This window comes from Acomys minous (genome assembly GCF_964271855.1).
Source record: "Acomys minous genome assembly, chromosome: 2".
NCBI lineage: Eukaryota > Metazoa > Chordata > Mammalia > Rodentia > Muridae > Acomys > Acomys minous.
Window position 1 is genome coordinate 47,842,087 of NC_140484.1, and position 23,674 is coordinate 47,865,760.

At 49.7% G+C, this 23,674-nt stretch overlaps 1 protein-coding gene across 1 annotated transcript in view; it reads left to right on the plus strand.

The window, feature by feature from the left end:
- The first annotated feature begins 16,656 nt into the window (after positions 1 to 16,656).
- The window catches only part of SAXO4 (stabilizer of axonemal microtubules 4), an 8,270-nt gene continuing 1,252 nt past the window's right edge, over positions 16,657 to 23,674 (plus strand). The window contains exons 1-11 of the mRNA XM_084800557.1: positions 16,657 to 16,750; positions 17,203 to 17,338; positions 17,717 to 17,834; positions 18,102 to 18,255; positions 20,078 to 20,206; positions 20,772 to 20,835; positions 21,160 to 21,272; positions 21,688 to 21,747; positions 21,853 to 21,939; positions 22,157 to 22,270; positions 22,348 to 22,442. Coding sequence (XP_084656683.1) covers positions 17,230 to 17,338; positions 17,717 to 17,834; positions 18,102 to 18,255; positions 20,078 to 20,206; positions 20,772 to 20,835; positions 21,160 to 21,272; positions 21,688 to 21,747; positions 21,853 to 21,939; positions 22,157 to 22,270; positions 22,348 to 22,442 — 1,043 coding nt within the window. The 5' untranslated portion in view covers positions 16,657 to 16,750; positions 17,203 to 17,229. The remainder of the gene's footprint in view (positions 16,751 to 17,202; positions 17,339 to 17,716; positions 17,835 to 18,101; positions 18,256 to 20,077; positions 20,207 to 20,771; positions 20,836 to 21,159; positions 21,273 to 21,687; positions 21,748 to 21,852; positions 21,940 to 22,156; positions 22,271 to 22,347; positions 22,443 to 23,674) is intronic.

Genomic DNA, 23,674 nt, shown 5'->3' on the forward strand with positions numbered 1-23,674 from the left:
GAGAGAGAGAGAGAGAGAGAGAGAGAGAGAGAATTTAAAGCTTAAAAAAAAAAAGTACCTATTGTGGTACCCTGCAACACATACAAGGAAAAGAACAAAGCTGTTAAGAGCAGATATTTGTGTGTGTGTGTTGGGGGGGGGCATGTCAGGGTATGTATGGCTCAGTGGTTGAGCACTTGCCGAGTGCACATGAGATCTTGGGTTCAATCCCTAGCTCCGCAACCAATCTGTAAAACTAAGAGCCGCTGTTTGGGAACTCATGCTCAGTTAGAGTCCCAGAATGGCCACTAATCAGTCAGTCCCTGGCCACGGTCTTCTCCAGCTTCTGCTTCTCTTCCGTGGATGTGAACTTGAACCTAACCTTCTAGTGCAGGGATAAGGACTAAAGGAAGGAAGGCGTAGAAAGTACTCAGTGTGCCAGGCGTGGTGGCGCACACCTTTGATCCCAGCACTCCGGAGGCAGAGGCAGGCGGATCTCTGTGAGTTCAAGGCCAGCCTGGTCTACAAAGCGAGTCCAGGACCGCCAAGATAATGTAGAAAAACCCTGTCTCCAGCCTCACCCCACCCCTCAAAAAGAAAGAAAGTGCTCAGTGTGGCACCTGGCATCCTAGTGACACAATAGTGGCCATAGTAAATTGTTACCTCTGACCACATGCCAGGTTGCTAAGGGTTTAGTGTAGATCTTATAATTTAATCCTTGCTTACTATTTCCCCCTGTTGGAAGGGTTGCTTGCCTAGAGTCACAGGTAGGAAGTGATAGGACTAGGGTTTGAAAGAAGGCAGTGGCCCCCACCCCCACCCCCCAGGACTGCTATGTGCCACACTGCATCATGGCATAAGCTGCTTTCTACTCTTGTTCATCTTGCCCCTTTATGGGTTGTGCCGCAGTCTATGGAAGGCTACTGGTTCTGATGACTCAGCTGCAGCTGCCCTCCAGTGGCTCCCTGAAGAACTGTGTTAGTCACTTCTTGTAAACGTAATGCCTGGCATAAATAACTTAAAAGGAGGCAAGACTTGTTTTGGCTCACATTTTCAAAAGTTACGGTCCATGCTTGGCTGACTTTGTTGCTTTGGGGCTGTTGAAGCAGTGCGTCACAGCAGAAGGGCACGGAGGGGCCACATTCCACATCTCAACAGTGGCCAGGCAGTAGACAGAAACAGACAGGAAGGGACAAGATGCATTCTGGGTATGTCCCCAGGACCTACTTTCTCTATCTAAACCTCACCTCTTACTTTTCACTACCTCCAAATAATGCCACCATATAATAACTCCATAAGGAATGAGGTCAGAGTCCTCAGGAGCCAGTTACTTCCCCAAAGCCCAACAGCTGGCAATGCACTCCCCAGTATATGAGCCTGTGGGGGACATTTCATATTCGAACTGTAATGAGTACCCTGGGGTGTTGATTTTCAGAGAGAGATGCTCACAGCATTAGCCACCGAGACTTAATTACTTAAGCCCTCCAAGTAGGACACATGCAGCCAAACCCTCTTGATGACAGTTTGAGCTCAGACTTCCTTTGAGCTTAGGGAGGGAGGGACAGGCGGGAAGGATTTAATATTCCCATCTTGCTTTGAGCATTTCCTCCTTTCCTGGGCTACAGAGAAAAAGTCTGATTCTTACAGGGTTGTCCTGTCACTGGCTGGCGGAAGGGGGAGGGTTGGGTGAGTGTTGTCGGGCAGCACATAGGGACCTCATTCGAGGGTGCCCAGGTTGGCCTTCACCCCTAGAGCTGCTCTAAGGCTGTTGCTGACAAGCCAGCACTGGTTCCTCCAGAGCCTGGAGACCCTTAGGCTAGGCCTCTTTTGAGCTGGACCCTTGTTCCCTGACCCTTGCTACTTCTGGCTCCCATCTCTCAGCAGAGTCACAGCATGGGAGGTTTTAGTGGATACTGAAATAGATACTGTATCTCCTGTCTTAAGTAGAAACAGGATGAGTGATGCTCAGAAATGTAATTGGAAAGATATACTGTAATGGTTTTCACTTGACACTGGGGATGGAGAAGAGTGTATCTATTCTTTCCTTGAGGCACTCACTGATTTCTTTTGTGCCTTTTTTCATCGATTGCCGAGCAGTGTGCTAGACTCAGTACCAGACACACAGACAGATCAATGGATGTGATACAGCTCACACCCCAGGGATCGCTGAAGAGGAATGGCTGAATGGAAGGCATGGGAAGCCTCATCTGTGTGTCTCAGCCGCTGACGCCCTGAGGCAGCAGCAAGAGAGAAGCTAGCCTTGGATGGGAGGTCTATCTTTGCAGTAGTGATGAGGTCACCAGGCCATGGGACCTTTATGGTTACACATATAATTTCCCTGTTCTAAATTCAACTCACCAGCTGGGATTGACAGACAGACTTTTAACCCTAGCAGCCTTCTCCTTTGCTGTGCAGCTATGATGGGATCAGCCATAGGCCTGCCATTGGCCACTGGTTTGTCAGTAATCCTGAGGTTCTTGTGATGAGCTCTGCTGCCATCCATCAACCTGCCCAGGTCACATGTGTGGAGAGTGAGGGATAGATGTCTAAGGCACTCCCAGTCTCAGCTGTCTGGTAAAGACAAGCATTAGGCTGAACAGCTAGGCACAGTCACTGCTCTTACAGAGGCCCTGAGCTGGGTTCCCAGCACCCACATGGCAACTCACAACTGTCTGTAACTCCAGTTCCAGAGGATCCAGTATCTTTCTCTGGCCTCCTCAGGAACTGTACACACACTGGCATACATGCAGGCAAGATACTCATGCACATAAGATAAAAAGGAAATCTTAAAGCCACCACCACCACCAACAACCCAGAATTAGCCACATCAAGGCCTCATTGCTAACCATAGACTGGATTATTCATCCTACCAAGCTTTGGCCTAACTTATTGCCACAGTTGGTAAATTAATGTAGGTGGTAAGTTGGGCTCCCCACGTACTTGCTTACAGGGAGAAAAGTCATTAGTTGGCCAGTGTGAACGAGACTTTTACCCCCTGAACTGAAGAACACTTTAATTTTTGTTAAACTTTAAAACCACATGCATAGCTGGGCATGGTGGTACACGCGTTTAATCCCAGCACTGGGGAGGCAGAGGCAGGTGAATCACTGTGAGTTCAAGGCCAGCCTGGTCTACAAAGTGAGTCCAGGACAGCCAAGGTTACACAGAGAAACCCTGTCTTGGGAAAAACAAAACAAAACAAAACAAAGCAAAACCACATGCATGCGTGCATGTATGTGCATGTGCATGCATTGGTGCACGTGTGTGTGTGTAGATCAGAGGATGGTTTGGGGAAGTCAGTTCTCTCCCTCCACTATGAGGGGTCTGGGAACTGAACTCTGCAGGGTCATGGTGTTCCTGGAGCAAGCACCTTTCCCCACTGAGCTATTTTGTTAGCCCTCATTTTTCTTTTAAAGTAGTTAACTTAGAATCTCCAACTCTAGGAGCCTAGTACATCTTACCTGAACACATACAATTTCTCTTTTGCTGTTTGAACAGCACGTGACAACTAATACAGACATTGAGCTAGCAGTGGGGACAGTATGCTGCTCCTAGGGGCAGCTTGTTCTGTCACCTATTCCTTATAGCCAAGGAGTAGGATGGCAAAGAAAGACGCCCCTCCCATCTACCCAGAGAGAAGAGCTGGGCCAATGGGAAGAGTAAGAGTCTAGGAGCCCAGCAGTGGCTGTCCTACCCATCCTGAGCAGGTGGCCAGACCTTTGGTGGCTGAGTGGCTGGACAAAGAGAAGCCATACAGCATGAGACAAGGCTACTGCTTATCACCATAGACCCTGGACTTTCAGCTGGACACGAGGGCTTGATTTGACAAACAAAAGGACCAACAGTGCCGGACATAAGAGTGTCTGGCCATTTCCGCTGTCTACAACATCATTTCCACTTTCTGTGTGGGGAACTTCCTAGACACATGGGAAACCAAAGGTAGCTTCACTTAAGGAGGTTGGTGCTGTGTTATCAGGCCACAGGAGTGCGGGCACAAGGGACAAAAGGCTTTGGCCTGCAGAATCATCCCGGATGACCTTCAACCTGCCTTTATACTGCTACTGATTTCCAAGAGGCCACTTGGTCAGGACAGTAGGCTACACAAAGCAAGAGGGCCACCTATATTCTTTGGAACTGTGAGTGTGGAAAAACAAAAACAAAACAAACAAACAAACAAACAAAAAAAACCCACCGTTCCCGTGGTAAGCTAGAGATTTGGCTCAATAGTCATCTCCTTGTCATTGCTTGCTGCAGTCTGGCTGACACATCTTAGGACAGCAGGCTCATGGTGTGTCACTAACCCATCTTAGTAGGACAGACTCATCATGTGTCATCGGTGTAACTAGGGACAGTGGACTTATGGGCTGTCACTAGCTTTCCATCTCATTAGGAGAGCGTATCCTCCCAAGCGTCATGACCTCCTCCCCATCCTTAAACTGAGTGGGCCTTGAGCATCTGCTGCCATTGCTTCTGGCCAGTAGGAGAAGCCTCTGCACTTGGCTTTATGATCTGGCAGTTCCTTTGGGCTTCCTGCTGCTTCTCCAGTCACACCTTTGCCTCTATGAGTCATGCCCAAGTCATAGAAAAGGATGCTCCTTATGATGCTAAGCTCTTCTCTCTGGATGCTCTCAGTAGTGACCTCATCCACACCAGGGTGCCCTGAACACCTATATATAGGTAATTCTCTTTCAAGCCACATTTCTGAGTTCCAGCCTCAGGGATGACTGCTAATGTGGCACCTCTGCTATGCCTTAACAACTCAGCAGAAGCAAAGAGGGAGGGAGTGAAGGAAAGGAAGAAAGGAAGGAAGAGAGGAAGGGGAGGGAAATCCTTTAAGATGACCCCCAAGAGTTCCTTGCAGCTGCTACAAACATACACAAAATGAATCGATCTATTGATTGATTAAAAAGGAATGGCTAAGGGCTGCAGGGATGGCTCAGAGGTTGGTTGAGAGTAGTCCCCAAAGCCCACATGCTAAAGCCTGGGTGTTAGGCTGTGATGCTAAGACACTGGAGGGTTGGCATGAGTGGAAGGTGGAGCCTTGGAGGAGGAAGGACATTAGTCATTGGGATGCTGTACCTGCCCTTTCTTTTTTTTCTTTTTTGTTTTTTGTTTCCTGGCTGCTGTGAGGAGTGTGCCACCACATGCTGTCCACTTTCCACCTTGCCACAGATCCAAGGGCCAATGGCCATGGACTGAGCCCTGTAAAATTATTAGCCAAATAAGCCTGCCCTTCTTGGAAGTTGTCTATCCCAGACATTACAACAGAGGTAGAAAACTGAATAGGACAGAGATTATATGTCATACCTCTTTTCTTGGCCTTGCTAGGTTCAAGCTGCCATGAGCTCTGTAACTCAGGCAGGCCTTGAGTCTGCAATCCATGTGCCTAGGCTTCTGCAGTAGTTGGTATCCCAGACCTGTGTCAGTGGCCTGCTGTGTACCTCAAACTTAAACCAGTCCCTCTCAGTTTCTGTGCTTCAGTGTCTAAGTTGCACCTAAAACCTGACAGCTTTTTGAGACTTTGTCCTGCCACGGGGCTCTTACACAGGCTTTTCCCTCCCTTCCCCTGTTCCAGCCCTCTCCTCCCTCAGTTCTGAGTGCAGGCGCCGGTTCCTCACAGACACCCCTCCTCATCTGTCAGGTTTAAATCTATCTACTGATTCTCTAACTAAAGCCTATGTCCTCTTTGGATTTAAGCATCACAGAACAAAGGCTAGATCTGTTTTGTTGTTTTTCATTGTTTGGGTTTGTTCTCTTTAGTTATATAGAGCCAGGGTCATCATCTGGCACACAAAAGGTAATCCTAAATTACTTAAGAAATTACCAGTTGTGCCAGACAGTGGTGACACACACCTTTAATCCCAGCAGTTGGGAGGCAGAGGCAGGCAGATCTCCAGCCTGGTCTACAAAGTGAGTCCAGGTCAGCCAAGGCTACACAGAGAAACCCTGTCTTAAAAAAAAAAAAGTACCAGTTGAGTCAGCGAAATGACTCAGCAGGCAAAGGCACATGCTGCCAAGCCTGATGACCTGAGTTCTATCCCCAAGACCCACACGGTGATAGGAGAGAGCTGACTTCCACAGGTTGTCGTCTGACTTTTCTACATATGTGGTGTCACATGCACCTACAAACATAACACAGAAATTCATGGATTGATCGACTGATTATAAAAGAGATGGCTAGGGCCTGGAGGGGTGCTTCAGAGGTTACGAATACCTGTTCTTGCAGAGGAACCCACATGGCAGCTTACAACCACCTGCAACTCATTCTATGGCGGTCTGACACCCTTTTCTGAACTCCACGGGCAGGAGGCTTACACATAATGTGCATATATACGTGCAAGCAACATGCCCATACACATTAAAATAAATAAATTATATATATAATATTATATATATAATAATATAATATATATTATAGATATATATAAAATAAATAAATTATATATATATATATAATAAAAGGATGGCAGGACTAAAAGAGAGCTGCGCACGCAGCTCAGTTTGCAGCGTGCTTACCCAGCATACTGGAGGTCGTAGGCTTCACCTCTAGCATAAATAGGGCACAGTGGTACATGTTAATAAGCCGGGGTTTCGGGACCTGAGTCAGGAAGGTTTCTAGCTGGAGGCCAGCCTGGGCTACACAATAAGACTCTGTTTAACACAGACAAGCCAAAGCCTACAGATAAATGGCTCTGATCTGAGCCCCAAAGTAAAGTTCCCAGCAGTGAGAATCAAGAGGCTCTCTGAGGCTGCTGGAATGAGGAGCGTGTCCCTTGTCTAGCTACAGTGGTCAGGGTAGGGAGGAAGCCCCAGCCTTCCAAGCAGCTCACTGCCCTCCACTTCCTCAGGGACGGCGCTGTAATGAGTAAGACCCGTCGCTCTTGCCAAGGGCCGCACACTTCCTCGTCTCCCTGTCCTCTGAAGATCCGAGTTGTTAAAAGAATCCAACTCTGGATTCCAGGCTTGCTTCAGGAAACAGACGCTACTCCAGCCCCTAGTGAGCCGCTAACATATCTCACTCCTTGTATGTTGTGCAGAAAAACAGGAGCACCCTTGCCATCCCCACTTAGAGAAGCAGAGGCAATGAGATGTCACACAGCTTGCCCATGGTGTCTCTCTGGTTTGTCTATATCACTCCTGAAACAGCAGGGAGCTGTCTCCCATTGGGTGCCCCACAGGGCTGTTTGGAGCCTGATGCCTACATCCTGCTAACTCTCTCGTCTCCCAGGCTTCCGCCCAAGACCTCAGTCTCTAGTGGCTGCTGCAGCTGCCAAGTGAGGTCCCACTGGACCTCGAGACTGGCCTCTCCATCCTTCCAATAGCTGGTAGCACGCAAGATCTTACACATGGCTTTCCTTTCGCCAAACAAAGCAGGAAAGCAGGGCTGTAGTCTTTATGGCAGGGAGAGAGCAGGGGGCGTCTTGTGGGAAGGGAGATTTTATACGGCATGCTAAAAACTACTGCAGACAATTCTAAAGTAAACCGCTGTGGGTTTCCATTCTCCTCATGAAACAGCTGAGATAACGAACTTATGAAGAGTTGTTTGGTTCATCCTTTCAGAAGTTCTGGTCTAGGACTGGGCAGACCCATTCCTATGGTCTCTGATGGGGGAGTCAGCTGGCTATAGCAGGAAGTGTGTGGCAGAGAACTGTTTACTTGGTGGCCAGGAAGCAAAAGTCTCCATATCCTCATCAAGAACTTGCTTCCTATGATTTAAGGACCTCTTGCAAGGCTCCACCTCTTAAAGGGCCATACTATCTTCAAATAGTACCACTGTGGAGACCAATGCTTTAAGCACACTACCCTTGAGGGGATGTTCAACATGCAAAGTATAGCAATATAGTGTTTAAAAATCATGATGCTTGATCACAGACATATAATTCAGTGGAAGCCTAGCTTGCCTATAAGGCCGTGGGCTCCAACCCTAGCACCATAAAATAAAAACAAGTAAGTTAAAATTATGGCCTCTGGGCCAGGAGATGTCTCAGTGGGTAAAAGTGCTTATTGGGAAAGCTTATGGCTTGAATTCAAGTCCTCAGAAGCTGTGTAAAGCTGGGCTCAGGGCATTGTTTCTGTAGCTTCAGAATGCCTTAGGCAACATGAGAGAGGAAACAGGAAACTCCCAGAGAAGCTCTCCAGCCAGGAGTCTGAAGCAGAAGTGCAAACAGCAAACAGTGGGGAGACCCTGCCTCAAACAAAGTGAGTGTGAAGGGCTGTCACTCAAGGGCTTTGATCTCTAGTGCATGCTGTGGCCCAGGAACAACCTCACACATAAACCTATACAGACATGGACTCCTTAATCAGTCGGTCAGTCAGTATTGGAGATAACAATGCATAAAGGTCAGGATGGTTTGAGTTGTGTAGTGACCCCAGAACTCGGTGGCTCCTAGCAGCACATGACTGCTTCTTGCTTGTGTTACGTGTCATTGAGGGCTGACTCTGGGCTTGGCAAGACATCTTTATTGCCCCTGCCCTGGGCCTCCCTCCCGCAGAGCACTCCCTGTGTCCATGTGGAGTACTACAGGTCACAGACAGGGATGCTGTAGTGGGTTCAGGCTGTGTTTTAGCCAGTTTGTTTGTTTGTTTGTTTGTTTGTTTGTTTGTTTTTGCTGCTACCACAGAATACCACCGGCTAGGTCAATTAGAAACAGAAGCGGATTTCATTTCCAGCTCTGAAGACCAGGAAGTCCAGAGTAGAGTGCCAACATCTGGTGATGACCTTTGTACTAGTCAGCCAGGGACAGAGGGACAAGTCAGGACCTGTTAGAAAGGGTGTCTGTTCAGGGGTCCCTTCCTCTTCATGTAAAACCACGAATGAGCCCAACCTGCCCACCATCATCTAATTCTGACCACATCTTTATACCACCAAATGCATGAATTTGTGGGTTGTTTTCAACAGGTAGGTTTTGGGGGACACATTCAAGTCACATCAGGCTGCCGGAATACAGTACCAGGCTGCTCCCATCTGCCAGGTCCCCACATCCTCGTATCTCCACAGGGACCTCAGATGGGAGTGGCACACTGTAGCTCCTCCCATGGCACCAGCCAATCCAACTGCAAGGCAGGCTGGGACTATAGTAGTAGCCATCCTATTCACTGAATCTTGTCAGTCTGGCACTCTGTGTGCTCAGCATTCTATCACTGCCTTTTCTGGATCCTCCACTCCATGATTCCACCATGTAGCCGAGGGAGGGGAGACCGGGGTTTGGGCTATGAGCCCAGATCCCTGGGCTCTGCAGGATTCTCCCTTTACCCTTGCCCTGCATGTCTGTCTGTCTTTCTGATGCCTGCAGAGAATCTCCCTTGCTGTATGAGGCTGAGTGAGGCTGGCTCCGGCTCGCTCTTCCATCTTGCTGCATCTTCTGAGGGAGTCATAAATATTTAAGTCTTGTGCAAGATCAACACGTTTACCCAGAGGAGACAGTGAGAGAACAGAACAGGCAGATCCAGAACAGCCATCAAATCAGCACTGTAGAATCCTTCCAGGAAACGTTCATGGTGGCCGAAGAGGGAAACAAGAGTTAAGAGGACAGAGCCCCCACCCATCCTGGGAGCCGGTGTCTTTAAGAAGAAAGGAGCTGGGGAAAGACAGCCTTTAGCCTGGAAGTCTTAGAGCATTTCACTTCCCAGGGATGACAGTCCATGAACAGAATCCCTGAAGTGTGTGTGTGTGTGTGTGTGTGTGTGTGTACATTTGCATTTGCCTGTGGAAGTCAGAAGACAGCCCCAACTGTCATTGCTTAGACATTGTCCACTGTGTTTTTTTTTTAAATCATTTTTACATGTGGGTGTGTACATGTTTGCATGTGCATGTTTGTGAAGGTCAGGGGTCAATGTCAGGTATCTTCCTCCATCACTATGCACCTATATTTTTTAGATGAAGTCTCTCACTGAACTTGGAACTCACAGCTCAGCTAGATTGGATAGGCAGTGAGCACCATGGATCTGTCCTCCTGTCTCAGGGCTGGGACGACAGGCATGGGCTGCTGCCTCCAGCCTTTGTGTGTGTGTGTTAAGGGAGACAAGCTCAGGTCCTCGTGCTTGCATGATAAGCACTTTCCCGACTGAGCTGTTTCCACAATTGGCCTTGTGTTTTAAGACAGGGTGTTTTACAGCCTTGAAAATTTCCAAGTAGGCTGGGTCAGCTGACTAGCAAGCTTCTATCGTCCTCTTATCTCTGTCTTCCAAGAAGTTGGATTACAGGCACATGTCACCACACCTGGCTTTTTTTTTTTAAGATGTGTCTTTTTGCTTGTTTGCTTGCGTGTGTGTGTGTGTGTGTGTGTGTGTGTGTGTGTGTGTGTGTGTGCATGTATGTACCTGTTTTGTAACAGTTTCCTCTGAGATTCAAACATTTCATCCTCTAGGGAAGATCCTTAGGTAGGATGGTTAAAGGACTCAAAATAACTTTAGGAAGTCCCTGAAACCGACCAGATTCACTAGGCTTCTCTCCTCCAACTATAAGAGCTGAGAGCCCCTCTCAGACAAGTTAAGCTGCAAAGACTCTCAAATGAGCCAAGCTGCAAAACAAGATTTTGAGACCAGACCAGGTTCCTGGAAGAAGCAGAAACCACCCAAGCTGCCTGGAAGAGGTTTAGACCAACTGAGGCACCTGGAAAGGACACTCTCCAACTTGTTGAGCTGCCTGCAGGCTGTGCAGTGTATTCCAGGTTCCCAGCTTTTGTGAGCTGTCACCCATGCTGGGTTGGGCTTTGGTGATGCAGTTGTCTTTGAGTCGTTTCTGCTCCTGTATGTAACCCCTTGCCCATATTCCTGTAAGCAGCCCCAATAGAATTCATTGGTTCACTAAGTTGGACTTTGGTGGTAGGTACCTATCTGGTACTTTGGTCTGTCATGAGCTATTTATCCAGGGTGAGTAGACATATATGTTGTGTCTCCCCAGGAAAAGTTTGGTCACGCATGTGTTTGTGGTGCCCTTGGAGGTCAGATGGCATCATATCTCCTTGAACTGGGGTAGAAATGGTTGTGAACCTTCATGAGGGTACTGGGATCTGAACCTGGGTCCTCTGCCAGAACAACAAGCACCGAGCTCTCTCTGCACTCCTCCCCTCCTTAAAAAAAAAATGTAAGTTCTGGAAACCATGCTACCGACTGTTCTGTTACCCCAGCCTTTCTTTTGAAAGTAGGTCCTCTCCTGCCATTCCTGCCTCACTCAGGCTCACTGGTCCGAGTGCAGAGAAGCTAAAGATGGCGCTGTCCACTGACATCTCTGGTAGACATCACTGTCTACCCAAACAGTAACATCACCCGCCACTCACTGGTGTCCATCATGCAGGCACTAGTCGGACTTCCCTTCACTCTGAGGCTGTGTCATCTCTTTCCTCCAGCCCAGGAAGCAGCCACATCTCACTGTCATGACTAGGACAAGCCTCCTTGGCTAGTCTGTAACAGATCTCAGATGCAAGAGCATGTCCACAAGGCCCCAAAGCTTGTGTTCTTTAAACTATTTATTTATTTATTTATTTAGAGTCAAGATTTCATGTAGCCTAAACTGGCCTTGAACTGACTGTGTGGCAGAGGATGACCTTTTAAGAGCCTCCTGCTTGACCTTCTAAATGCAGTGACTACAGGTATGGTGGCATCACCAGTTTTATCCAGTGCTGGGGATCGAACCCAGGGCCTCACGAATGTTAGGCAAGCACTCTACCAACTGAGCTACATCCACACCCCTCTTGTCTCCACTGTTGACACTTTTCTTCTGTGAATTGTTTGCCCAGGGCATTGGAGGAGCTGGGTGTGAGAGACCACCCACTACAGGAAAAGAATTAAGGCTGGGCGTGATGGCATACACTTTTAAAAATAAATTTTAAAATACATTGGTGTTTTGTCTGCGTGTATATCTGTATGAGGGGTTTGGATCCTCTGAAACAGGAGTTACTGACAGTTGTGAGCTTCTGTGTGGGTGCTGGGAACCAAACCTGGGTCCTCTGGGAGGGCAGCCAGTGTTCTTAAACTCGAGCCATCTCCCCAGCTCCTGGCACACACTTTTAATGCCAGCACTTGGGAAACAGAGGCAGGTGAATCTACAAATCAAGTTTTAAGTTCCAGGACAGCCAGGGCTATACAGAGAAACTCTGTCTAGAAAAAGCAAAAACCAACCAACCAACCAACCAGATTTTTAAAAAACATGTCATCAAAAGTAAGATATTTTTTGAAAAGAGCTTGGAGAGTTCCTGACACATCTGTAAGGTGCTTTCAAAGTGCTTGGCAGCATGGCCTTGGAGGGAGGTGAACTTGCTTCCAGTAGCGGCTGCTCCTTTTACGGAGGAGCGGTGTGAGCCTAGATAAGTCAGGCGGTGTCTCTGTGCCTCAGCTCCTTCATCCACGAACCGGAGGATCCGATTCCTCCCACTTGCATGTGGTAAGGTTTAGATGTGCTAATGTGAGGATGGCGACTGGTACCCAACAAGTCCCAAGTCAGTCTGCTGTGACGGTCAGCCTGTGAGGCTCTTGCTTGAGTGCCCCAGTTGGATGGTACCCTCCCATTAAGATGGGACCTACTGGCCTGCCTCTTCCTGAGAGCTCTGCATCAAGCTCAGACATCAAGATGCACTAACCAGGGGCAAACTATCCGTGCTTAATGATGTGGCGTCTTACATGCTCCATTTAACTCTCTTATGGGGGGGACCTGTAGCCCAGAGCATTAGTATCTGAACTGAGTTAGATGTAGAAGAGAGAGGGATGCCATCCTCCTCCTGCCTGAGGCAGCCATTACTTTGCAAAACCATTATGAAGTCAAACCAAGTGGTTTCAGCCGCTCACTGCTGTGGTTCCGGCACTCTGCAGAGTACTCGCCGGCTGGAAGGGAATGGATTTCCAAGTTAAAGCTGGCTTTGGATCCAGGATCCACCTCTTCCTGCCTGTAAGGCTGCAGTTGGCCTCCCCATTTGTAAAGTAAGCTTATTAGCAAATGATTCCTGTCTGGTCCGTCTGGAGCAAACATTGATGAGATACAGGGAGGCAAGGCCTGGGAGTGTAACTCAGTCGGTTAAGTGCTTGCCTAGTGTACACAAAGCCCTGGGCTCAGCCCCTGGCCCTGTATAAAGTGAGTACTGTAACCTATGCAATTATGAGAAGAAAGTGTGAGTGATGTGGGTCCTGGACTTTCAACCTAGATGGGAGGGATTGGCTGTTAGCTTCCAGGTACAGGTAGAAAAACCTAGGGACACGGATGGGAGGTCCAAGTCATGCAACTTGGCTACAACAAGGACCTTCATCTATTGTAGGCACCTCTTAGGCTTCATCTCCTCATGAAAGCCAGGCCTGTTCAGTTCGCTCTGAAGAGTGGGTTTGCAGGGGTGCATAGATGAACCAGGAGGCTCTAGCCCTTGTCCTCTTTGCAAGCTCCTCCAAGGAGTCCCAGCTCTATTAACGTCCTCACCTGCTGTTCTGCATTACAACCACTAGATGTCGCCACACAACAGAAAACAGGTCTGCTGGAACCTGGAGTAACCAGCTCCAGGCAGCCACTTTGGTCAGCTCCAGAAGCCCAAGGTGCCCTAAGGGGCTACCTGGAACTTTCCTCCTACCTTTCTTCTCTATACAGGATCCAGCAACACAGAATCTGTCCCAGAACCCAGGTGAAGGCTACTTCATATCTGCCATTACCCCCCTGGTGGAGCATCCTCTTTCCCTCTGCCTGTGCAGAATGCCAGACATGGTTATCAGGTCAGACATCATCTTGGCATGCAGGCACAGAAACGGGCTCAGAGGAGTCCTACAGAGGAGGCCATTTTGAACTTAGTCTCCGAGTAGGTCTTTCTTTCACCCCATCCCATAACCTTGTCTAAGATCCAGTGGAATTCCTGTCTTAGCTGTTTGGCCCAAGCCTTTGTAAACGGGAGTTGGCTCAGTAGGTAAAGCACTTGCCTTCAAGCAAGAGCCCGAGTTTGATCTCTAGCGACCTACCTATGTGTGGAGGAACGGACTTGCAATTCCAGTCATGGCAGGACGGGAGACAGAGAAAGGCAGACTTCTGGAAGCTTAGGGACCAGACAGCATGACTTATGTGGCAAAAAGTTCCAGACCAATGAGAGACCGGGTCTCAGAAACATGTGGAAGGAACCTACAATGGTTAGTGTTCGTTGTCAACTTGACAGGACATAGAATTTACTGGAGATGGGCCGCAGGGTGTGCTTCTGGGCAGATTCTTTTGTTTCATTTGGTTTTTAATACAAGGTCTCTCCCTGCAGGCCTGGCTGTCCAGGAAGTTGGTATATAGATAGGGCTTCAAGCTCACAGAGGTCCCCCTGCCTCTGCCTCTGGATTAATTGATGTGGGATGATTTATTTAAACTGTGAGCAGGACCATTCCCTAATCAGGGAGGGTAACCTCGAGAACTGTTATAAATGGAGAAATAAATGCATAAAATGGAGAAAGCTACCCAAACAGTAGAATGTATTTGTTAGCTGTTTTCTTAGCGGGTGTAGGATTTCCTAGAGCTGAAATCACAGATGATGGTGAGTCACCTGAAGTGCTATTTCCTTCAAGAGCAGAAAGGGCCCTTAACCACTGAACCACCTCTCTGACCCTGCTGCCTGCTGTTTGATTGTATCTGATGAGACCAGATACTTGAGGCTTCTGTTACTCTGACTTGTCTCTCATGCTGGGCTGTACCTTGAACTGTGAGCCTGAACCCTTTCTCCCTTAAGTTGCTTTTTTCAGAGTATTTTGTCCCAGCAACAGGAAAAGAAACTGGGACAGGGCCTGAGATCATACACTGAGGCTGCCCTGTGACATGTAGGTGCATACAGTGTGCATGTATGCATACACCCATATACATAATACACACATACATACATACATTTGCGCTCACGCACACACACACACACACACACACAGATGGCACCTCTCTCCAGGGCTTTCTCCTAATCCAGCCGATGGCCTTGGTCTACCGGTGCTTGGCTAAGTGCTTCACAGCGGTTGCCATTTTTGTCTCCATGTCCCCTTCCTGGGCTGTTAAGGCACACATAGCCTGTGCCAAGTCTCATATGCATTCAGTGGCAGAACCATTGTCCGTGTCACCCGGCTTCAGAATCTGAGCGCAGACTGAGACTCCTCTCCAGGGTTGCCTAGAGGAACGCTGCCCTCTGCCTTTGCCTCGAGTGAGCCCCACCAGTAGCAGTCTCAGTCTTTCCATGTTTTGTGTGTGGCGTGCCCGTGAGCCACTCTGTTGATGAGCTTCGAGCAAGGCTGAGTGCATTCACCGCTCTTGTCCTGGTAGCCCCTGACATCTGAGCAGAGTCATGACTTTGGAGGATGAGGCTCTTGAAGCACCCCCTAGACCATGCTCACTTCTGAATCCAGGGTTCCTTTGTCGGAGTATGACGTGCTCAGAGTCCTGATGCTGGTAGGGCTAATGTGGTGTGCATGTATCCTAGGAAGGGTGGTCCCTTTCCCTCCGTGTCCCTTTTTTCTTCCCAGGTCACCTGTCCCAGAAGAGAAGCTCACACACTTGTGATGGCTTGAAAACGACAGGCTGGCTGTTAAACCCCGCTGTGTTGAAAAAAAAAATTAAGTTATTTAAAGTTACCATTTGGGACACTGCACTGGCTGTTTGAAAGCAGCCACGATGGTAGAATTTGTACCCCAGCAATTGGCAGATACTGACCAGAGCTCTTCACCACCCCTGGAGATCCAACTGTCACAATGTTTACAAAACTGAAAATCAACTTGCGGCTTCCAGGCTATTACTGAAGTCCCCGTGGAGCTGGTGGGGATGGGGGTGGGGGCTGCTGCATTTAGACCACAGCTTGCAGGTAAGTACCAATGTGGCCCACTTCCTTTCATCAGGTGCTGGGCCCACATGTTCTGCCAGATGTCAAACACTTAAGATGAGAAGTGAGGCTATAAAGTGGAAAGACATCTCATCAAAGCCAATAGGCCTGGTTGGAGCCGTGATTTTAACCACTACTGTGGTTATTGGCCATACACCAAGAGCCCCAAGCTCGTGGGGCAGTCTGGGAAATTGTAAGAGGTAATGTGTGTAAAAGGGCTTAGCACAGATTTGGCTGGAGCAAAGCATAGTAAACATTAATTTACCAAGCGGCCTAAGAGTGGGATCAGGATCCACCCACGTGGACTCTCCACTGGGCTTTCATTTTTCTGATTTTGAGATCTCAGGCTGGTCAAGCTGCTTTTCCTGTTCTCCAGCAAAGAGAGGATAATAACAGACACCTGGAAGAGCCTCTGGGAGGATGGAGATAAAGGATGTAAAGTGTCTGGTGAGAAGTGGAAACTGCAAGTGGGAGGATTGTCCTGGATTGTCTTTGTTTGTTTGTGTTTTGGCTTTTTGAGACAGAGTTTCTCTGTGTATCCTTGGCTTGGCTGTCCTGGACTTGCTTTGTAGACCAGGTTGGCCTGGAACTCACAGTGATCCACCTGCCTCTGCCTCCGCAGTGCTAGGATTGAAGGTGTACGCCACCACGCCTGGCTCAGGATTGTCTTTTATTTCACAATAGTTAGACAAACGACTCTTCATGGTCTTGTGCAGGCAGCTGGGGCCAGAGCCAGGGAGGCAGGACTAACTCTGTGCCATGCCTGTCCTTCCCTTCCTGAACTGGTCAGCCTCTCAGTGGGCCATGGCTTGAGAAGGACTTCAGAGGCTTGGGACACTGTTGCTAGGTGCTGGTTGCTAAGCAACACTGTTTCTTCTAGCTTGGCTGTCTCCTCCTCAGGAGGGCAGGCTTCTCTTGAGCAGCTCCAGCCTCTTGTGGCTTCTGCCGACCTCAGAGCCAGCTGCAGAGGGCAGGTGAGGGTGGGGCCTACAGCCTAGGGCCCCAGGAGAGCACAGTCAACTTACGGAGGGAGGGGGAGGGGGAGGGGATGGGGAAGGAACTGAGGAAGAGATAGATAGGGGTGGGGACACATCTCTCAGGAGAGAAATTTCAGTGGTCGTCTGCTCATGTACATAGAGGAGGTCAGACGGGAGAACTAGGAGTCAGATACCCCAGGTCTCAATCCCAGCTCTGTGTCTTTGTTAAGAGCTTCAATTCATTTCTTGGCAGTAAAGTTTCTTGGCTCTAAAATGGAGGTATTCGAAAGCTGGTATGAGACCCACCAGTGTTAGAGTGTGAGAGTTGAAGATGGGTTCTTCCTATGCCTTGGGATAAAGTGTCCGGAAATGGGAACAGGGCCTGCGAGAAGGACTCGGGTCTGTGAGAGGCGATTGTCACCGCTGCGGTCTCCTGGGTTTCTTTTCAGGCCCAGGGGGCCCTGCCTCACAGCATCATGATGGGAAAACTTCCCCTCGGGGTTGCTTCTCCTTATGTGAAGATGAGTTCGGGGGGCTGTTCTGACCCCCTGAAGTTTTATGCTACCAGCTACTGCACAGCCTATGGTGAGGACCCTCCCCCCCCCCGCCCTTTCAAGATCCTGGGTAGGAAGAGGGACCAGGTTAATCTTAGCACAGAGTGACCTGCCACACAGAGCTGATCTGTCCCCTGAGCCCAAGGGCTCACACTATCAAGCTGGCCTTATTTGGCTACCCTCTTCCCTTGGTCCTGTCACTGCAGTGAGTCCCCACACCATTGGCTCTGTTTCCTGCCTTCATCATCCTCTGAAGGGCCAGGCCTACACAGCTCCTATCACCTGGGTTGTTGGGTGTCCCCTGGATTAGTGGCCCTGGGCCTTGAGGGATGGCTGGCCCTGCTTAGGAAGTCACTCGTTACCCCTCCTGATGACCTTTGGTCCTGTCTCCCTCTTTTCCCCATGGCAGGTCGGGAGGAGTTCAAGCCCCGCATGGGGAGCCATGTAGGCACAGGCTACAAATCCAACTATCGGCCTCTGGTCTCCTACCAACCCCAACTGGACACCGTGGACAATCCTGCCGTGGGGTACAGTCCCCATTACTCCTTTCCACCCTCCTCTGTACTTCTGGATCTTAGCTATCAGGGATACCATTATCCCTAGCTCCAAGGCAAGGCCTGGGTATCTCTGAGAATTCTGGCCAGTTTGGGCCCTGTGGCCAGTGGACTCTTGAAACATCTGCGAGAGGGATGGGCGAGATGGAGGATTCTGGGAAATGAGTACTGCCGCCCTCAGCCCAAGAACAAAACAGGTGGACCCGGAGGTCCTATCTCTTGCTTTCTCCCAACACTTAGGGAACAAATCCGTGACACTTCCAAGTCTGTGGCCACTCAGAGCTACCGTCCCCTAGAAGTGCCTGATGGCAAGCAGCCCCTGCCCTGGAACCTGTACCAGACCACCTCTGCCTATGGGCGAGAGAAGCTCAACTCTGGGCCGCTTTCCAAGGAGGTCAGTAGTGGGTCCATGCTGGGGATGGGAGGTGAGCCAGGGATGTGTACAGGAAGGCAGGGAGGGTGGGCTCCTCCTAATACACAGGAACCAGCACCTCAACTACTGCACAAAGCTGAGATGGCATAGCATGGAGGAGCCAAAGTCTCCCCACTATCCCTCCCTCTGCATCTATCCTTACAGCCCAGCCACCACCCTCACTCCTACTCCATCGCCTCAGATACCAGCATCCTACTCATATGTTCAAATCCTTTGCCACCACCCTTACCACCTCACAGTCACTGTCATAATCACCCCGGTTTCTTCGCTTCTGTCATCATTGTTACTGCTGTTCAAATCACTGCCATGGTCACAAGGACAGGTAGACATTCACTCAACCAATTTGCTCGGAATACATTTTAAATTTGGAGGGTGGGTGCTTAGGCTGTAGGCCAGTTGGTAAGGGGCTTGGCTAACATTCATGAGGCTCTGGGTTCTATTCTCTAGTGCTATATAAATCAGGCATAGTGTTACACACCTGTAATCCCAGCACTAGGCAGAGGGAGGCAACTGGATAAGATATTCAAAGGCAGTGGGGCGTGGTGGCACAGGCCTGTAATTGCAGCACATGGGAGGCAGAGGCAGTTGGATCTCTGTGAGTTTGAGGCCAGCCAGCCTGGTCTACAAAGTGAGTCCAGGACAGCCAAGGCTACACAGAGAAACCCTGTCTTGAAGAACAAAAACCAAAAGAAGAAGAAGAAGAAGAAGAAGAAGAAGAAGAAGAAGAAGAAGAAGAAGAAGAAGTTGTTCAAAGTCATCCTTAGCTACACATCAAGTTTAAGGCCAGCCTGGGCTATATGACACCCCGTGTCTCAGCTTAGATAATGAGGATGAGGATAACGGGATATGGCCCAGATATTTGCTGTTCTTTCAGGGAAAGCAAGTTCCGTTCCCAACCCCCACATCAGGAGACACAACTGCCTGGAACCCAGCTCCAGGATATCCGATGCCCTCATCTGGTCTCTGTGCGCAACCGTCTACATGTGGCATATACAAGCACAGACATAAAATGCTAACAAATCTTTTTCCTCATTTTCTTTTCTTTTTTTAATTAATTAATTAACTAATTTTAGCTGGAATTACAGACAGTTGTGAGCTGCCATGTGGGTGCTGGGAATTGAACCTGGGTCCTTTACAAGAACAGCCAGTGCTCTTAACCTCTAAGCTATCTCTCCAGCCTTTTTTTTTTTTTCTTGATAGAGGTTTCTCTGTGTAGGCCTGGCTTTCCTGGGACTAGCTCTGTAGACCAGGCTGGCCTTGTACTCACAGAGATCGGCCTGCTTTTGCCTCCCAAGTGTTGGGGTTAAAGGTATACACCACCACTGTCCAGCTAACAAATCTTTTAAAATGTAAAAAAAAAAATTTTTTTTTTAATTTGGAAAGGGTAAGAGTAAAGGAAAATACAACCTGGGAGAAGGAGAGATGTAGATGCAAGGTTCAAGAGGGTAACATTTCTCTAGCCACAGCTACCTAAGGATGTGTGTTCCAGGCACTCAGCTGGGAGTACAGAGGCCCCGAGGCAGAAGTTCCTGGTTGAGGGGCCCAGCAAGGAGTTGAGTGCCTGCCGCAGGCTGAGGACCCAAAGTCCCCATGGGCTGCTCTCAGGGTATGAGAGTCGCTATGAACAAGATGTTGCAAGCTTTGCTACAGGAGAGACCCCTCTGACGTCACTGTAATAGAGCCACAGAGACCGCCACAAAGGCTCTCTGTAGGAGTGGAGGGTAGAAAGTGATGGGCGTTCTCTCGCCTGCTGGGATGATCACTTGCGCTGTCACTCCTCCAGGTCAGGAAGGTCCACTTCGACACCCAGGATCACGGGCCTCAGACCATCCCAGGACTGGAGCCCAAGGAGGTTCCTCTGCTCCACCAGCATCAGGACAAGGGCTCTATGGAGTGGGAGAACTCGCATTATGTGAGTGGGTGTCTGCTAGGGTTGGGATGGGAAGGGCCACACCCGCCTCCTCTCCCTGGGGAACCTGTCATTTGTCTCCCAGGGAGCTATTGTGTGTGGGCTTGGGCCCTGAAATTGCAGAGAGCAAGGCATGTTCAATTTGATAGTTCTCAGACTGCACCGAAGTGCTCACCACATCCTGCCTGTCCCGTGTGTCCCATGACCAAGCTTCTCCGTGTTTTCTTTCATTAGCTTATTCCCCCTTCATCATGGCCCCTCGCTTCTGTCTGGGTTCCTTAGCGGCGTTTCCAGGAACTCAGCAGCACTGTGTGTATGAGTTGGAATTGTCATGGAGGCATTTGGAGCACTGCCATGCCTCGTCGGGCATATTAGATGTCTGTTGGGGTGTTGTGCTAGTCTCCTCCCTCCAGGCTACCTGGGAGTTCACACATCCAAAGAGCTCCCACTACCCTCCTGGGATGCCTGCCTTCCACCCTCCTGGGATGCCTGCCTTCCACCCTCCTGGGATGCCTGCCTTCCACCCTGGCCCACTGTGCTCCTGTTGTCTTTGCCTTGTATGTTCCAGGGCCCACGCTTCATGACGTCTGAGTACAATTCCAAGTATATCAAAGAGACTCCGAGCCATCCAGGTAGGCCCTCCCAGCTTTCCCCTTCTCCGTTCCCTAGGAGAAAGTCCTGGGGAGCTGGAGCTAGTACAGTTCTCAGAAGCCACCAAAGAGAGGAAGGAGGACAGACAAACAGGCGGCTTGAAGGAGCTGTGTCCCTGGGCTGATGACTTCAGTGCTCTGTCCTGCAGCTGTAGCAGGTTCCCTTGGGCCTCACCACAGCCACTCCTGGCCTGTTGGTTCCCACTCATCCCTCTGCTGGGCTGGCCGGAGAGCCCTGAGCCCGTTCCTCTCCTGTTGGGGTACTTAGGTGGCCCCATTAAGCACAGAGGACTGTGCCTTTTGCAGATCTGTTGCACAAGAAGACAATTGGTTCCAAAGAAGAGTCTGGCTTCACCGAAGAATCCACCAAGAATCCCATTGCCTTCCAGGCACCCTCACAGGCACTTCCTGGGGACCCTGTAAGTGCCGTCTCAGGAGCATCAAAATTCTCAACACTGGCGCGGGGGGGGGGGGGCTGTAGTTACTTTTTAAACTTCTGACACAAAGCTCTCCGGTCAAGTATGGAATGAAAGAATATGAGGGAACGCCACTACCGTGCTTAAGAGTCCCACTTTATAGATGAGAATGCTGAGGTCCAAGTACATAAAGGGGCAGGGCCCCGATGGGAACCTCCCCTGCTGGCTCCCATTCAGGACCATGGGCTTGCTCATTCCACCCAAATTCTACCTATCCCTCAGTCAGCCCAGCCACACCCATCTATACAGGGCTCTTCTGCACACTTGACACAGTGGGGGCTGGAATCAGAGGGTATGGGAGCCACTGAGGGCAAGGGGGCGAGGCTAGGCTGATTTCCCACTGTACATCCCTCGCCAGGTCCTCCACCCGGGACGGAGTGTCACCAAGTCGGACTACCTCCCTATAAGTCATCCTCAGGTAAGCTCTGTGTTACGAGGGGGGGCCTGGGCCACCTGTGGGGACAGATGCACATGGCTCGGGACTGAGAAAGGGTGGTACTCACAGCTGCTTTGACCCTTCCAGGGAAGCGAATTCCTCCCTGTGCTGGCCAGAGGCTCTGATTGGGAGACAGGATACAGCCGAGTGAATGAAAGGACCTTGAACCCCAGAGTGAGTGACAAGGGCCCAGCAGGAAAGAGTGGGAAGAGGCAGAGATAGATGCAGGGTGTCACAGATGGAGTGAAAAGCTGGGGGCTGGAACGGAGCTGTGTACTTTGAAACATGGAATATCTTGGCAGGGGGTAGAAGCACCTCTGCCCGTCCTTCCTCCATTACATGACCTCAGCCAGCCAGCCAGCCTCTTGCCTTATGGTTCTGCTCCCTACAGATGCCTACTCCAAACCCACAGCCGGCCAGCATGAGCCACAGGCCTTACCAGCCACCCCAGCGGATGCAACAGACAAATGTTGCCATGCTTGGCAGGGAGTCTGTGGGGAACAAGGTAAGGCTATCTCACCCATCCCTGACCCCAAACGATGCTCCTGAGTCCTGACCGTCCACCGTCTTCATCTTGTGCAGGAGCCCACAGGGTTCACTCTTAACAACCCCAGCTATGTCCGGAGCAACTATGATTCCGACAGAGATCAACGGTACCTGACTACCTACAACCAAGGGTGAGGCTCCCTTCCTGGCTGAAAGCTGAGACCCATTTGACAGACTACATATGAATTAGACAGCAAGTTCTAAGGGCGTAACCATGGAAGGAGAACCAAGACCCACACCGAGCTCCCCTAGACACAGACCCTCAGCTGGCCATCACATATGGCCCCTTTACTGGGAGAGTGGGCTTTGGGGGGGGCCATGTGGAAGGTACATGAACAGAAAAGAGAACGGTGATGGGGTGTTACAAGGTCAGCTATCCTGTGGCAGAAACTCTAAACAGCTGTAAGGCACAGAGCTCTGAGCTGCTCCAGCTTAAGAGTGAGAGAGCCAGGGCGGTCACTGCTTAGAAAGCTGTCCCCACAATAAGTGACATTAAGCCTTATGGGGGTTCCTTGCTCAGGAGAAACAGGCTCTATCAACTCAACAGGAGCTCTCACCCAGACAGGCAGAGCAAGATGCCAGGGCTAGGCTGGTGGGCTTGGGCAGGGCACTGCAACAAGAACATCAGTTGCTAAGGTGCTGTATCCATCATATGCTGAGTAAGCTCAGTGCTCCCTCAGCAAGTAAGCTCAGTGCTCCCAAGAGTCATGGGAACCACTTCTGAGACTAGGGCTGGGTGGGAAGGACACTTAGGAGCAGCAAAAAGAAAACATAATACCCTTTTCTTTAAAAAAAAATATTTTATTGGGGCTGGAGAGATGGCTCAGAGGTTAAGAGCACTGACTGCTCTTCCAGAGGTCCTGAGTTCAATTCCCAGCAACCATATGGGGGCTCACAGCCATCTATAATGTGATCTGATGCCCTCTTCGGACCTGGAGGTGTACATGCAGGCAGAGTACTGTATGCATAATAATAAATAAATAAATCTTTTAAAATATATTTTATTTATCTTTATTTTATGTGCATTGGTGTTTTTGCCTATATGTATGTGTCTGTGTGAGGGTGTCAGATCTTGGAGTTACAGACTGTTATGAACTGCTATTTGAGTGCTGGGAATTGAGCCCAGGTCCTGTGGAAGAGCAGTTGGTGCTCTTAAAGGCTGAGGCATCTCTTCTCTCTAGCCCCCCTCCCCCTTCTTTTGAGACAATCTTGCTATATGGCCCTGGCTGGCCTGTGGCCATGGCCTGTGGCACTTTCTCTGTGGATTAGACTGGCGCTTGTGGCAATCGCTCCCTCTGTCTCTGCTCCCAAGTGCTGGAATTACACTCCAATGGGAAGTGGTCTTGGGGGGGGGCAGAATTCT